We start from the raw sequence: 17,332 nt of genomic DNA on the forward strand, positions 1-17,332 counted from the left end.
CTGGAGTGCAGTGGCGGGATCTTGGCTCACCGCAACCTCCGCCTCCCAGGTACAAGCGATTCTCTTGCCTCAGCCTCCCAAGTAGCTGGGATTACAGGCGCCTGCCACCATGCCTGGCTTTTTGTATTTTTAGTAGAGACAGGGTTTCACCATGTTGGCCAGGCTGGTCTCAAACTCCTGACCTCAGGTGATCTGCCCGCTTCGGCCTCCCAAAGTGCTGGGATTACAGGCATGAGCCACCACGCCCAGCCTGCAAGATAACCCTTTTTGTATAACAATAAGAAAGAAAAAAATACCTCCAGTCAATTATAAGATGATCCCAATCTCAGAAGTGTTAAAATGTGCAAAAAAATATATCTTAGACTCAATGGAATACAGTTGATAAATATACTAAAACTCCCTCCAAAAAGAAATTTGTGTAAGTTACACAACTCTTAAAACAGTCTTTGTAGAGCAGGAAAGTAAAGGTGGCTACTCAGCAATAATGTATGAAAATACCTTTCTCAAATGTACTTTTACCTTATTTATAAAAGAATGTGCTTCACACACAGTTTTTTCCCCCAAAACTTACCTAGCTATGCCTTAATGGCAATTTGGAATAAAAGTACAAACCCCTCTGTCAGGTCCTCTGCAAAATAAAAATAAAAAGGTAAAAACCCCATAGGACAGTAAACAGTGTATCCCAGATGTTAGTTCCCATGTTATTTGTGATTTCTGGTAAATATCCTAATGCTCTTTTGTCTTTGTTTTGCTTAAAGGATTGTTCAAGTTTAGAAGAATACAACATTGCCGCAGCATTACTCCCTTTGACTAGTGCTTTCTATAGGGTAAGTTTCACTGGTCCATATATAAGCTTGTTATGATTTACATAAATGTATTCAGTTTGATTTATTATGGAACTACATGAAAATCCTGTCCTCTTAGTAGCATGCCTAAGATATATCTGTGGTTATATTTATTATAACATTTATTGCGTGCTATGTGTAGGAAATTTAATATAGAACACTAAATCATCTCCTAAAATAGCACCCACACCCATTACATCCTTTTTCTTAATTTTCTTTATAGTACTTTATAATACCTGAATTTATGTTACATATTGGTTTGTTTACATGTTTTTTCCCCATCACAGAAAGTAAATTTCATGAGGCTGGGATATTGTCTGTCCTCTTTACTGCTATGTCCCAGGGCCACTCAGTAAATATTTATTGAATGAATGACATTGAAGCCAGAAAGTAGAGTTTAACTTTACTGGTAATTTCTGCGAACCTTCTGAGAATTTTCTGGAATGTTCAAAGTGATTTTTTAAAATTCTGTCACTTAACTACAGTTATATCTGTGCTTTTTCATAAATAGATTCATTCTTATGGCAAACAAAAACCAGCAAATTTCTTTTCCCATGAAGGACTTGTAAAGAATTAGATAACCACCCGCACTCAGAACAATGCATTTAATACATCCTTCTGAAATATGCAATAATAAACAGTAAATCTGTGGTAGCAGCTGACTTACTATTCAGCCACATGCACAGTCAGCTTCAGGAAGCAATAAGTTAACAAGTTTGGTAACTGCCATACTGTTTCTCTGTGTTAGCAGATTAATCATACATAGGTTTTAGTGGTGGGCTTAGATTTGATTTTTTGTGGTTGGCATGGTTTGTTGTTGGATGAGTTTGTTTTGGATTATTTTGGTTTAGGGATGAATCAGTCAAGGTCCAATCAGGAGCCAGAAACCACACCAGTAATTTGAACAGAGAAATTTTATTTTATTTTTGTTTTTATTTATTTATTTATTGAGACAGAGTTTTAGCTCTTGTTGCCCAGGCTAGAGTGCAGTGGCTCAATCTCGGCTCATTGCAACCTCCTCCTCCCATGTTCAAGTGATTCTCCTGCCTCAGTTGCCCAAGTGGCTGGGGTTATAGGCATGCACCACCACACTTGGCTGATTTTTTGTATTTTTAGTAGAAATGGGGTTTCACCATGTTGGTCAGGCTGGTCTCAAACCCCTGACCTCAGGTGATCCACCCGCCTCGGCCTCCCAAAGTGCTGGGATTACAGGCATGAGCTACCACGCCTGGCCTATTTTATTTTTTTGAGGCAGTGTTTCACTCTGTTGCCCAGGCTGTAGTGCAGTGGCACAATCTTAGCTCCCTACAGCCTCTGCCTCCTGGGCTCAAGTGATCCTCCCATCTCAGCCTCCCAAGTAGCTGGAACTACAGGCACACGCCACCACACCCAGCTAATTTTTTTTTTTTTTTTTTTTTTTTTTTGAGACGGAGTCTCACTCTGTCGCCCAGGCTAGAGTGTAGTGGCGCGATTTCAGCTCACTGCAACCTCCACCTCCCAGGTTCAAGCGATTCTCCTGCCTCAGCCTCCCGAGTAGGTGGGACTACAGGCACGTGCCACTACACCCAGCTAATTTTTGTATTTTTAGTAGAGACGGGGTTTCACCATGTTGACCAGAATGGTCTTGATCTTTTGACCTTGTGATCCACCTGCCTTGGCCTCCCAAAGTGCTGGGATTACAGGTGTGAACCACCGCGTCCAGGAGATTTTTTGTATTTTTTTGTAGAGACGGAGTTTCACCATGTTGCCCAGGCTGGTCTAAAATTCCTAGACTCAAGCTGTCTGCTCACCTTGGCCTCCCAAAGTGCTGCGATTACAGGGGTGAGCCACCACACCTGGCTGATTTTTGTATTTTTTTGTAGAGACAGAGTTTCATCATGTTGCCCAGGCTGGTCTCAAATTCCTAGACTCAAGCTGTCTGCCCACCTTGGCCTCCCAAAGTGCTGCGATTACAGGGGTGAGCTACCACGCCTGACCAGAAATTTTAATATAAGGAGTTATTAAGTAGTAATAGGGGATTAACTACTAAGAGGTAAAGAGAATTCATAAGAATACAGGAATAGAATATAGGGAGCAACTACTGCCTCTAGGGCTCAGGCATAGTACCTAACAAAGAAGCAAACTTGAAAGAGAGCCCCTTCCCAGATCTAGGGTGATTCAGATCATGTTGGAGAGGTGTTGTGGCCACTGGATGGCATAGAATTTCAACAGACCAGAACTGGCAAACAGTAAACTGCCTGCTGGAGTACTGGCAAGACTTGCTAGGAAGCCACCCGCTAGGATGGCCCTGAAACTTCTAGGGTGCCAGTGAAACTTGACAGGAAGCTACCACCTGGGGTACTGCTGAAACTTTATAGATAGCACTGCCACTGTGGTCCCACACACCACCATTAGGTGCCTACCACAAGAGCAAGAAGGAGAAAGTACACCAGAACTAGGAAGAGAATCCCCTTTCTACTGCAGTGTTCCTTCAGCACCTTTACTGGTAAAGCTTAATATTCTGCATTTTGGCAAAGGAGAAATGTTTATAAGGTCCAGTTCCAGTATCACAAAGCAAGACAGAGAAGGATAGATTTGGAAGAAAGAAGTACTGCATTGATAACAGAGGGGTTAGGTAAGGTAGATCACACGGATTCTCGGATATTTTCTAAATCTTTACCTTTTGGAAAATTATTTCTAGTGCATGTTAGATTTGTTAATTCAGGAAGTAGATGTAAATTACATTTTCCTGGGCACAAATTGCAAATTAGCCATCCTCATACTGTCCAGCCCGTATAAACTCCTGGGTCTTGCCAGCATTGCTTCAGAGAATGGACTCAGCTGCTTGTCTTGTTTAAACTTAACTTTTAAAATACTTTAAATAACATTATTATTATTTTTCAATGGAACAAAAGTTTATTGAGTATCCCAATATAAAAAGCTACTATAACAGGCAACAGCTGGGCAGCAACATTAATAAAACATTGACATGTTCCCTAGGAACTTATATTAATAGTCTAATACTGCAGATAATTTTAAAAAATCAAACTGGTCCACAGTGCCACCAACCAGATGGACATTATCTTAAGTAAAAGTTATATATATACCAGGTGCGGTGGCTCACACCTGTAATCCCAGAACTTTGCAAGGCGGGCGGATCACCTGAGGTTGGGAGTTGAAGACCAGCCTGACCAACATGGAGAATACCCATCTCTACTAAAAATACGAAATTAGCCGGGCGTGATGGTGTATGCCTGTAATCCCAGCTACTTGAGAGGCTGTGGCAGGAGAATTGCTTGAACCTTGGAGGCGGAGGTTGCCATGAACCGAGAGCGCGCCATTGTACTCCAGCCTGGGCAACAATAGCAAAACTCCGTCTAAAAAAAAAAAAAAAAAAAAATTTATATATATATATATTCCAGATAGTACAGAAAGGAACAAAATGCAAAGTAAAAGTTCCCTTTTCCACCTTCACCCCATTTCCTCTGAACCATTGATTTCCTTCCTGGGGAAAAGGAGTGGGAATGAGGGTGAAGGGCCAGGGAAGAGTCACGCATTACTGCCAGCACATGCAGATAAAAATTTTCTTTTTTTGGTGGTGGATCACTTGAGGTCAGGAGTTCGAGACCAGCCTGGCCAACATGGTGAAACCCCATCTCTACTAAAAATACAAAAATTAGCCAGCCATGGTGGAGTGCACCTATAGTCCCAGCTACTCAGGAGGCTGAGGAAGGAGAATCACTTGAACTCAGGAGGCAGAGGCTGCAGTGAGCCGAGATCATGCCACTGCACTCCAGCCTGGGTGACAGAGCAAGACTATGTCTCAAAATAAAAATAAAAATAATTTTTTAAAACAGTATCTTTTTTAACAAAAACAATCAAACCATTTACACTGTTTTCACACCTTGATTTTTTCACTTGGTAGTACATCTTGGTCATCCTCTCATAATAGCACATATACCTAATTTTTTTAATTACTCCATTTATATTTTTAATGAAAAGATGGTGTATATGTACCTACTATTCTCATATGAGCAGGATATTTCATTAGCCCAGATGAAAGGTTATGTTTATCTTTTAGAGTTTTATTTAGTGTCAGAGTGTTCAAGATTTCCCACTTGTAACATCGCCTGTCTTAGATCCTTTGGAATTTGTCATGCGACAGCCACCACAAATTATTTTTTCCCCTAGATTGTATGCCTACAGTTCCTTCTTACTTCTTTCCACTTTTACTAAGTAACATGTAATTCATTAACTCTTATGGAAGCCTTCTTTGAAGGTGGTACCTTAACAGCCAGGTTTAAATTCTTAGGATTACTTTTACTGTGAAAAATAATGTAATCTTTTATACTTATGTTTGTTGTTTATATGGTACTTTCATTTTCGATTTCATTTTATTAGATATGCCAAGCCCTGTGCTTTTATCTGTTTCAGAATAATCACAGATTAGTAACACATAATCCCTTACCCTCAGGACACATACTAATGGCCTTTCATATCCATTGATCAGCTGTTGACAGTAGAGGAATCATTTCAAAGTTGATGAATAATAACATTGGGCTACTCATTGATTTACTTATGCCCTTTGCATTTAAAGATTATGTTTATTAAATTCAGAGCCAGAGTGTATATTGAGAATATGTAAAGCAGAGGTTCATGTCTAAAGGTTACTTTTTTAGAAGGAAAATAATAAAGTAAAACCCAATAGAGCAGAAATAGAACCACAATAGGATACTTTTGTATTATTCCTTCCCAACAATAGCAGTGAGCAACAGTGAAAGTCATGGCCCCTTCACCACAGCCACCATTTAACTTTTTTTTTTTTTTTTTTGAGACGGAGTTTTGCTCTTTTTGCCCAGCCTGGAGTGCAATGGTGCGATCTCAGCTCGCTGCAACCTCTGCCTGCTGGGTTCAAGCGATTCTCCCACCTCAGCCTCCTGAGTAGCCGGGATTATAGGTGCCCACCACCATGCCCAGCTAATTTTTGTGTTTTTACTGTAGAGATGGGGTTTCACCATGTTGACCAGGCTGGTCTCGAACTCCTGACCTCAGGTGATCCACCTGTCTTGACCTCCCAAAGTGCTGGGATTACAGGCGTGAGCCACCACACCCGGCCGCCACCTTTAACTTAATGCCTTCTCTCTAGTGACCCAAGCACCTCAGGGCCACCCTGTTGTAGTTCTTAATACCCAGGGTATTCCAGAGGGTTTCCTGGAATTTGTCAAAATATGGCAAAGCCGTCCCATTACTTCTTTGAGGCACATCTGTTGGTTATTGATACTCAAAATGACTCCCGGGAGAGCTAACACTTTCTCCTTTGGTACCCATTATAGCCTGTGTTTACCCTGGGAGGAAAAAATACCCTATTCACCTTAAGTGCAGTCATCCTGAAGTGAAGCCTTTCCAGATTCTAAAGATCCCCCACATGTAGTTGGCATTTGAGGAAGTTTTATTGATTGAGTTAGGTCTTACTTCAGAATAAGAGCATTATTCAGACACTCATTCTCAGGAGAAACATATTTTTTCTTCAAAATTCTCCATTCAACATGTAAAAATTTATTTTCTAGTATCTAGCCATTCAGAAGATTTACTTGTTTGAAGAAGATTATTGAAGTATAATTTATATATCATAAAATTCACCCATTTTAAGTGTGTATATTAGTAATTTTAGTGTTTTACAGAGTGGTAAAACCATCACCACGGTCTAATTTTAGAACATTTCTCAAAAACAAAAATAAGTAAGTAAGTAAATAAATAAATAAATAAATAGGCCAGGAGTGATGGTTCATGCCTGTAATCCCAGCACTTTGGGAAGCCAAGGCAGTTGGATCACCTGAGGTCAGGAGTTCGAGTCCAGCCTGGCCAACATAGTGAAACCTCCATCTCTACTAAAAATACAAAAATTAGCTGGGCATGGTGGCACACTCCTGTAGTCCCAGCTACTTGGGAGGCCGAGACAGAAGAATCTGTTGAACCTGGGAGGTGGAGGTTGCAGTGAGCCGAGATTACGCCATTGCACTCCAGCCTGGGCGACAAAGTGAGACTCCGTCTCAAAAATAAAAAAATAGAAATAAATGAATAAATAGGTAGAACATTTCTGTCACCCCAAAAAGAAACCTTATGCCCATTCTCAGTCACTCCCCCTCCCCAGGCAACCACTAATCTGCTTTCTGTCTCTATAAATTAGTCTTCTCTAGACATTTTATTTAAAGGGAATCATACATTATATGTTCTTTTGTGTGTTGCTTTTCTCACTGAGCATAAAGGTTTTGAGGCTCACCCATGTTGTTAGAAGATTTCTTTAAGACTGCTAATTATTAAGAATTTTCCACACCTGGAGTGCTTAGGTAACCTGTATTATTTCAAAATGTGTCTAATTCAGTATATAATACACAATTAAACTAATTCTCATAAATATATTAGGAAAAAATGTGAGATGTACAACATGACTCCTCAGTTTAAAGAAATATAAATTTACATTTCTACCTGATTTTATAATTATTTAATTTCTTTATTGCTGAATTTTAACTTTGGCTTATACATTCTACATAAAGACCCACTAGTTTATCTGGCTGTAAATAAAATTTTTAGACCTAGTTATTATTTCCATTTCAAAATATGAAAGCCCATGGCAAGTAAATTCAGGGTAGGGTAATAGGAAAGTCTACCTGGAAAAAGTAATCTGTGTCATTTATATGAATCTAACTTACCTAATCAGAGAAGCAGTTAGAAAAGTCACTTGTGTCATTTGTGTAAATCTAACTGACCTAATCAGTTAGTGACATTAAAGTATAGAGAGTCACTGCATTTCCTGAGCTAGCTAAGTGGTGACCTTTCTGCCACCATCAGACTCTAGGTATTCCCCCAGCCGATACCCCCTAACATGAGTAAAGTAAAATCTGTGTTTTTCACGTCAAAGCCTGGTGTTTCTTATGTAAGTCCATTTACCTAACAGAACACGGTAAAGAATGGGAGTCCAGAGGCAGGTGATAGGAATAATAAAGAGAGCTAATATTTACTGAACTTTTACTAATGCTACGTTTGACTTGCAGTACCTAATCTAACCCAGTGAAATTTTATTCCATTTTAAGATGAAGGAAATGTGGCTTGGAAAGAATCTATACTACCTAGCTAGTAAATGTCAGAACAGGACTCACTCAATTCTGTCTGATTTCAAACCTCATGTTCTTTAACTATAATAGAGTTCTTCAAATGAGTTCCAATTTATGAAGCATACCTCTAGAAACTTTTTTTTTATCTTTTTGCTTAGAGATACTGAATTGGCATCACTCCTGCCCTCTAATTTCTTCAAGCATTTTCACACATATAACCAGCAAGGATACTTCAGTTAAGTTTTGGCTTAGAGGGGACAAAGTCAAGATGTTATGGTTTAATTAATCATTACGTAGTATTATTTATATGTTTCAAATATTCATATATTTCTCTTTTTTTTTTTTTTTTTTTGAGACGGGTTTTTAGCTCTGTCGCCCAAGCTGGAGTACAGTGATGCCATCTCAGCTCACTGCAACCTCCACCTCCTGGGCTTAAGCAATCGTCCAACCTCAGCCTCCTCAGTAGCAGGACTGCAAGCATGCACTACCACACACAGCTAATTTAAAAAAATTTTTTTCTTTTGTAGAGATGACGTCTCACTATATTGCCCAGGCTGGTCTCAAACTCCTGGGCTCGAGTGATCCTCCCCCTTGGCTTCCCAGAGTTTTGGGATTATAGGCGTGAGCCACTATGCCTGGCCATTTTCACATATTTCTAATAGGGAACGTAGTTTTCAGAATTACACTAAATACACTTTTGTATTTCACTGATAATTCAGAAGTTCCTTGAATACTGGCTTTGCCTTAGTAATTAATATGGATCCTGATTGTCCTACTATAGATATGAGAGTTTGTAGGTAATTGTGATGGAATACAAATATGCCGACTTTCATAGTATTGAGATTGTGGCTAGAAGAAAAATCTTATAGAAATATAAAAAATAGATATTTCATAAGTCATCACTTTTAATTGGTAAATGATAAGAGGTCTCAAAAATTTACAAAATAGGAAAAGAATTTTGTTTTTTTTTCAGACTTCATGATCTGGATACATCTCATTTCCTACAATAGGTCTCAAGGGATTATATTTTTGACCACAAAAAAAAAAAAAAGACAGGGGAGGGAGTGGGTGATGAAGGGTCTTTTTTCATCGTTTTTTCTGCTGTAAACCAAATATTAATCTTAAAAATAAGTTAGTCAGCAGAAAAATGTTTGAGAGTGAAGGCAAGCATCAGTGCTGGCTGAATCCAAATTTGGCCTGGAAAAGATGTGAATGTGTTTATTACAGCACATCTTTCCAGCACAGCAGAATTTTAGAATGGTCAGAGAATTAGTGTCTTGCTTTTATTTCCTCCCTTCATTTTCTTCTTGTTCTTTAAGATAGCTCCTCCTCTTCCCTTTCAGCACAACCTCTCCTTGCTTCTCCCACTTTTCCTTTCTAGTTTTGAAAGACTGTTCATTTATCCTACTGCTCCTGAAAAACTTCTGCTTCTGAGAAACTGTGAATTATTATAATTAATTTAGAACTAATGTTCTTTATTAACATTAGTTTATATATACTATTTAAACTAGTGATAGAAGGAAACTGGGGCAATTTACTCAGAAGCTCTAGAACACTTATTGTGTTTTTCAGTGAATAATTAACAGTATTTTTAATCTTATTAAATTTATTTTTATAATAATTACTAATTTTTAATTTTATGAAATATTTTTCTGAACTTGTCAACTTTTTTTGTGTGATGATTAACTTTTTTCATGTGATGGACAATTTTTTTTTATATGATGAAAAAAAGGTTTGGACCCTTTTGTTCATTCTTCAGAAAAATGAGGCAGCCTGCTAAGACTATTTCTTTCTCTACTCCAAAAGAAATATAGTACAGTTCAGTTCAGTAGACATTGAAGTCCTATGCTACCACGTCCTGAGTATTAGTACTACAAAAGCCAACAAGTCAAAATCTCCACCCTTAAACACACACGCATACAGAGAAGATAGATTAGTAAAACAAATTATAGCATGTGTATTCTAAAACAGATACAATCTAAGTACTGTAAGAATACATTAGTTCCTGGTGACCCAAGGAACACCCCCCAAAAACTGTGACATGTGTGCCCATGAATGATAAATGAGCATTTATCTTGCAGGTGGGAATGAGATAAAGAGTGGGTGAAGTATGAGATGACATACATATTATAGGCAAAAAAAAAAACATGTGGATCACTTACTGGGAATTGTGACTGGAAATGGAGGCAGAAGGAACAGGATGGTGCTACTGCACTCCGGAGCGAGACTCTGTCTCAAAAAAAAAAAAAAAAAAAGGCAGAAATCCTCTTTTTAAAGATTTCCTAATTATTAATAATAAAACTAAAACCAAAAGAACTACAGGCTACCTGTAGCTTGGACTTCTATGTGGATCTGTCCAGAAAACAACGAAAATTGCAGAATTTTAACTTGAAAGATAGGTCCAGCTAAAAATATAAATACAAGAGACTTCTACAGAGAGATAATTACAGAACTCTGTTAGAAGAAGAGAAAAGAAAAAAGAATAGAGGTCAGAAACATGGAAAAAAAATCTATGGAATAACAATGAAGAAAAGCTAAAGAATGAGACAGCACAGGAGAATCATGTGAAGATCAGGTGAAGTTGCAGAATTTCTACTCTGGAATAGAAGTTAAAAGAAAGTTGCTAATTTGAGCAGTCTTTAGTAGGTTATGTAGTGCCATTAAAAATCAATTGATGATTTATTTTGCAAGAAAACAGTAAGAAAGGAAACGTAATTATGACTGAGCCAGGCTCTAATTTATTCTACGGTAGCATGGAATTTGATTATTTCTGTTGGCCCCTCCAAGTACATTTTCTTTTTAGAAGATTGTAACACCTCCCACAAACAGGTAAAGGGACCATGTGTTTGACAAAAGGAACAATGCCCTGTCTTCTAATTCTGAGACAGTAGGAGGTGAAGGCAAAGATCATACTGAAGGGAGGAGGCATCCCATCTCCTAGAAAGTCATGCCAGAAGATTGGGGGGCAAGGCTACGGAGGTTGTCCTGTGTGACTCTGTTTCAATTCTGTTTCTGCCTTGGAAACAATCATCCTGGACCCTATTACAGGAGGATTCCAGGACCATCAACCTGACATACACATTTAAAAATAAAATTTTTACAACAGAATAACTTCATAAAAACATGAAAATTTTTATTGAAATTTTTCATCTTCCAGAAAAAAACGGATTTCTTCCAAAAGTATACCTCTTCTTACTTTGCTATCACCATGTATAGAATATAATATAAAGTGTTTGTCCCCACTAAACCAAAAAAGGAACTAGCAAGCTTTAATGTCTACTGTGATTTTTCTCAGAACCAGTAAGATTATTGCTGTTTCTACCCACTGTCTTACGTCTTGTAAAACTTGAAGAAAAAAAGATTGTGAAGTATATAGACCTAGACTTGAAAGAGTCTTATTCGTGGGCAACGTGAGGGTTGGAAGAAAATATTAGACAATATACTTTTAAGTTTTTAATAATATTTTTAAATTTTCAAATAATACAATGAAGAGTTCGTCATGAGCCACTCAGGAGTATTGGCATCATGTTCAATAATGGGAAGTAATTACACTGGGTTTTTTTTTTGTTGGGGGGGTTGTTTTTTGTTTTTTGTTTTTTGTTTTTTTTTTGGAGGCAAAGTCTCACTCTTTCCCCCAAGCCGGAGTGCAGTGGTGCAATCTGAGCTCACTGCAACCTCCGCCTCCCGGGTTCAAGTGATTCTCCTGCCTCAGCTTCCAGAGTAGCTGGGATTACAGGCGCCTACCACCACGCTCAGCTAATTTTTGTATTTTTAGTAGAGACAGGGTTTTACCATGTTGGCCAGGCTAGTCTCGAACTCCTGACCTCAAGTGATCCGTCCACATCAGTCTCCCAAAGTGCTGAGATTACAGGCGTGAGCCACCGTGCCGGGCTGTAATTACACTATTTGAATGTCTAGGTCCCAAAAAGCTTTCTTTGGTTTATGGATTTACTGCCTTAGATTGTTTCCATGAAATGTTGAGAATGTGTTTATGTGATTGAATATTTAAGTTATTTTGTTAGGTTTTCCTTTCCCAGAATATTACTTGGAACAACTGGAGAAGAGTGGCTAATTTAGCCCAGAAAACACGTGGGAGAGTCTAAGCAGAAAGAAATGGTACAAACTACAGTGCCTCCCGTAAGACTTGAGCAGATAGGGACTCTTCTGAGCCAAGGTTCTAGTCAGTATGAGTATTTTGTGCAGCCACAGCTCTGTGGCAAATGCTTGACTTCTCTTCCATTGTGCTCCAAGAAAAGTGAAATTTGCAACCTTAGGATAAGGAGAAAGTACGCCACCAAAACTATAGGAGGAAAATGCAGTTAGAGTCAGCTTCCAATGGAGAAAAGCAGGGGGAAGGCTAATGCAGTATTGTAGGAATTCCTAATGCCAACCTGCTTTCCTTTTGTTTCTTTTACATATATTGAACTTATATGTAAGATTTCATTTTTAAAAGCTAAAACCACATTTTTTTTAAAAGTAGGAAAACCACTCCCATCTTTAAATGATCAGAATCAAAAACTAAAGGTCCAGATTATTGGCTCCTCATTCTTCATGTTGTGGTATCTAGCATAGAGCATTTCACAAAAACAGTTTCTCGAATTGAATTGATGATCCAATATTCAATACAAGAGCCCAGGTCTCCTGATTTCAGGTCTGTTATTGCTCAATATGGGCTCTAATCCTTTGACCTGGACCCATGACTCTTAACTCTGCTGCACATTAGAATCACCTGGAGTGCTTTTAAAGACAACAGATGCAAAGCCTCCATCAAAGGGTAGTTGAAAACAAAATCCGCGGGGCTGAAGCCATCAGTGTCTTAAAAATTCCAGAAATATTCCAGGGTCTCAGAACCCTAAGAGTCTGTCATTCACTTCTGTGTAAATGCTGATGATGTCTAATACAGCTTAATGTCATACTTCACCAGTAGACACTGGTTATAAAGACAGTACTCTCCAGGCTGGCATGGGGGAGTACTTGGAGATTCTAGCCTCCAAAAAATAACTTAGGGCCTCTTTTTTTCAGGTCTGTAAGTTTAGGGTTCTAAAAGCTTAATGAAAAATGAGGGATACTTATTTTTAATTTATCACACCTGTTGATTCAAATCAAAAGTATTTATTCAGCTCTTTCTTGTGTTAAGAACCCTTTGGTAGTCTAAATGAGGAACCTCAACATCGAAGACCTAGCCTCTGCCTTTGAGGAACTTGTGATTTATTATCATTGAGTTGAGGAAAAATAACTCATAAAATATAATAATGATGCCCAGCATTGACTGAACACTTCCTAGGTACCGGATACTATGCTAAGCACTTCACTAAGCACTTCACATACACACATGTGAGGACTTAATCCTCACAATCATAACCTTGAGAGTTAGTCTGATTTCAGAACCTATTCCCTTAACCATCGGTCAGTTCATAGACTAGTGAGAGGTAATAAAATGGTTGTTTTAGGGGACAGAGCTGGAGGAGGCACCTGCAGTCCTCTGCTATGTCCTGGGTATAAATTTATTTTAATCAATTTAAAATAAAAAAATAAAGTGGTTGTTTTTAAGCCACTAAGTTTTGGCTGTTTTTTTTTCCACACAGCAATAGATGGTAGAAATACTGGTACATAGTAAGTGCTATTGACATCTTAGCTAATATTGCCATTATTATGTAGATCTTTGATGCCAGGTTGTAAAATCCAGATATGTGATCAATAGGGAGCTTTTTTGTGTGTGTGTGTTTGTTTGTTTTTTTGAAACAGAGTCTCACTCTGTCGCCCAGACTGGAGTGCAGAGGCATGATCTCGGCTCACTGCAACCTCCGCTTCCTGAGTTCAAGCAATCCTCCCACCTCAGCTTCCCTAGTAGCTGGAATTACGGGAGTGTGCCACCACACCTGGCTAATTGTTATATTTTTGGTAGAGACAGGTTTTACCATGTTGCCCAGGCTAATAGGTAGCTATTTTAGGTGCTTGGGCAAGAGAAGCAATGTGAATTAAACAATATTTTATTAAGTTTGTAATGAAGTATGGCTTAAAAGAAATATTGATTAGTGCAAGAGAAGATATGGGTTTTTTTTTGTTTGTTTGTTTGTTTTTGAGACAGAGTCTGTCTCTGTCACCCAGGCTGGAGTGCAGTACCACGATCTCAGCTCCCTGCAACCTCCACCCCCCTGGGTATAAGTGATCCTCCTGCCTCAGCCTCCCAAGTAGCTGGGATTATAGGCGCCTGCCACCGCACCCAGCTAATTTTTGTATTTTTAGTAGAAACGGGGTTTCACGGTGTTAGCCAGGATGGTCTCAATCTCCTGACCTTGTGATCCGCCTGCCTTGACCTCCCAGAGTGCTGGGATTACAGGCATGAGCCACCGCACCCGGCCGAGAAGATATGTTTAAGCACTGTATCAGAAGTTTCACAAAAACAGAACTGTATGGAAGTGCAAATCAGTGTAATTACATATTACAGATACTAAATTACATATTACAGATACCTGCTGAAGTTAGGCAATTGTATACCTTCTGTGATTTAGGATATTGTGTCGCCATTAACAATTATTCTTCCTCATGGTAACAATAAAAATTTTACTGGCTTCATCTTAATCTTGTGAATTTTGTAGGAAATTTTCTAAAAACAACAAAAGTACAAATGCAAAGTTTTCAAGGTTAAAAAATTATGAAGAGGTTTGTTTTCACTCAAGCAAGCCCTAGGATACATTTTCTGAAATGTTGTCTGGTGACTGCTTGCATTTTTGCTGTCTTTCAAGTTAAGGTGACATTTGTATTGGTCTGGAATTTTTGTCTCTTCACTAAGTAACTGATCTCCGAATTGCATGTTTAATAACTTGACTCATTATGTTGTGTAAAGATCTGTGGTGTTACAAGGAGAGCTGTGGAAAAACAACACATTTGTGCTTTATTGTTTTTCTTTTTTTAAACACAAGGTCTCATTCTGTCACCCAGGCTGAAGTACAGTGGCACAATCATGGCTCACTGCAGCCTCAAACTCCTGGGCTCAAGGGATCCTCCCACCTCAGCCTCTTGAGTAGCTGGGACCACAGGTGTGCACCACCACCCCCAGCCTATTTCTTCTTCTTATTTTTTTAGAGATGGGGTTTTGCTATGTTGCCCAGGCTTTTATTGTTTTCCTTACAAAATCAACTTTATTTGTTTAATTGGGGGGGGATGGGGAGTGTTATAGAGACTCTACTTGGCCAAAGCTAAAATCTGTTCTCTTTTCCATCCAAGAAGGCTAACTGAAGCTGACATGACTTCTGGGAAGTGCCTTGCAACTGACCTCTGGGCATGCTCCATGCCAAAGTGTTATCATGAGAATCAGTCCAACAGGAGTGAGATTTGAATCCTCTGGAAGGATTAAGGCGAGGGAAAAGTATCTGGACAGTATCCCCTTATTTGGAATTAATAAACTAAATTTTGCAGCTTAACTCTCTCTGTAGTTATGAGAGATGAGATGCGTGTAACAATTAACAGTTACTCGTTCTTCCTAAAACAACTGTATTATCAGTTTCACTGGCTTCACCCCAGTGTTTTGAGCCTCATATGTGATAGTACATTTTAGAATCACCATCCCAGCCCCCAGCAGAGTGCTAAACACATCTTTGGAATTCTGAAAAATGTTCATGGTTATAATTTATCCTTAGGTACCAGTGCTGTGCCAAGAGCTTTCTGTCCAAATACAATTCTTACTTTATTTCATCATTCATTCGGTTCATTTAAATATTTTATCTGTCATCCTATTTTTGTTGTTGGACTTGAAGAAATGAGATTCTATATCCAAAAATGCCTTTTTATGCTATAAAAAGGCAAAGGAGCACTAGTATCTCTGTGAGTGGCTTGTACATAATCTTAAAACCACCATTGACTCCAGATCTTTTTGTTAAGCACTTGCCAAAGTCTTCTGTAGGTAGTAAAAGGACTAAGGCATGCATTTCTGAGGCTGGATTTAAATAAATTATAGGTTTCCTTTTCCTTCTTAAATTTGAAAATCATATTTCTTGTGATCCAAGCCACTGATTAAAATGCTGACAGGGGCAGAATTTTGTAGCAGGCTACTAGACACCCCCTTCTAGGATAGCTGCAATCCTTGTAGTCATCAGACAAGGAAAATATGACAGGAAAAGTAATTCGAAATCAAATCGCAGAATGTCTAAAATGTCATGTTAAGGAGTTTAGACTAATATTATTCTCTGGTCACAGTACATAATACCATACTCTTGAGTAGGGCAGTGACGTGATTGTTTCAAAAACAAACTAGAGCAGTGTAGAAAATAGGAAGATGAGAGGTTAGAGCAACAGAGGCCACTTAGTAGGCTAGTATAACAGACAAGTACTGATGAGGGTACTTAGAGATCCACATAGAGGTAGCAAAAGTTACAAACCAAATCTACAGGGGCCAAACAAATAACGCAAATGAGTTAGCAGGCCACATGAAGAGCACATGTCCCATCTAAGGGGCAGCCTCTGCTGAGCTTCAGCAGTTGTTGCCATACAGGGATGTAGGAACATTGCTACCACATGTTTAGGCTTTTCAAAAGAAGCGCGAAATTTAGATTGTATGTAAAACCTCTTCAGTTTAAAATGTTGGCTTCATTTTTCAAAAATCCTAGACAGCCAAAACAAAACGCATATGCAGCCAGATGTAGTTAATAACATGCGAGCTTCGCAACCTCCAGCTTTTAGCTTCTGATTGTGAATTGTTGTTGTGTGGTATAGTAAGGAAAAGGCCTGAACTCTGGGGCCACAGAAAGATCTGGATTTGAATCTTGGCTCATCCTGAGATCTTTTTTTTTTTTGAGACGGAGTCTCACTCATTGTCCAGGCTGGAGTGCAGTGGCACGATTTCAGCTCACTGCAACCTCCGCATCCCAGGTTCAAGCGATTCTCCTGCCTCAGCCTCCTGAGTAGCTGGGAATACCGGTACGTACCACCACACCCAGCTAATTTTTGTATTTTTAGTGAAGACGGAGTTTTGCCACGTTGGCCAGGCCAGTCTTGAACTCCTGACCTCAAGTGATCCGCCCACCTTGGCCTCCCAAAGTGCTGGGATTACAGACACTAACCACCAAGCCTGGCCTTATCCTGAGATCTGAAACAAATGTTTAACTGTCTGAACTTTTATTCTTCTACTCTAAAATGGTGATAACTAAAGATGAAATTATTCATGTAAAGCACCTAACATAGTGCCTGGCATATAGTAAGTGCACAGCGAATATTTGTTGAATGAAAGACAGGACATGAATTCAACTATAAATTGAATGTCTGCTTCACCAGTCACTGGATATACATTGACAAATAAAACAGACACAGTCCCTATGCTCACCAAGCTTAGCCCAGGTCCTCCAGCTGGCAAATGGCAAAACCCATGATGATGCATGTCAGCATCCTCCACTTCTGGGG

The 17,332-nt window shown here is 39.0% G+C and overlaps 1 protein-coding gene across 9 annotated transcripts in view; it reads left to right on the top strand.

Moving 5' to 3' along the window:
• Nucleotides 1–17,332, top strand: part of SBF2 (SET binding factor 2) — a 544,916-nt gene that overhangs the window by 426,593 nt on the left and 100,991 nt on the right. For all 9 annotated transcript variants that reach the window (XM_063671925.1, XM_063671922.1, XM_054439274.2 and 6 more), the window contains one exon: nt 759–827. In XM_063671925.1, the coding sequence (XP_063527995.1) occupies nt 759–827 (69 nt within the window). The remainder of the gene's footprint in view (nt 1–758; nt 828–17,332) is intronic.

Source organism: Pongo pygmaeus, chromosome 9, assembly GCF_028885625.2.
Source record: "Pongo pygmaeus isolate AG05252 chromosome 9, NHGRI_mPonPyg2-v2.0_pri, whole genome shotgun sequence".
Lineage (NCBI taxonomy): Eukaryota > Metazoa > Chordata > Mammalia > Primates > Hominidae > Pongo > Pongo pygmaeus.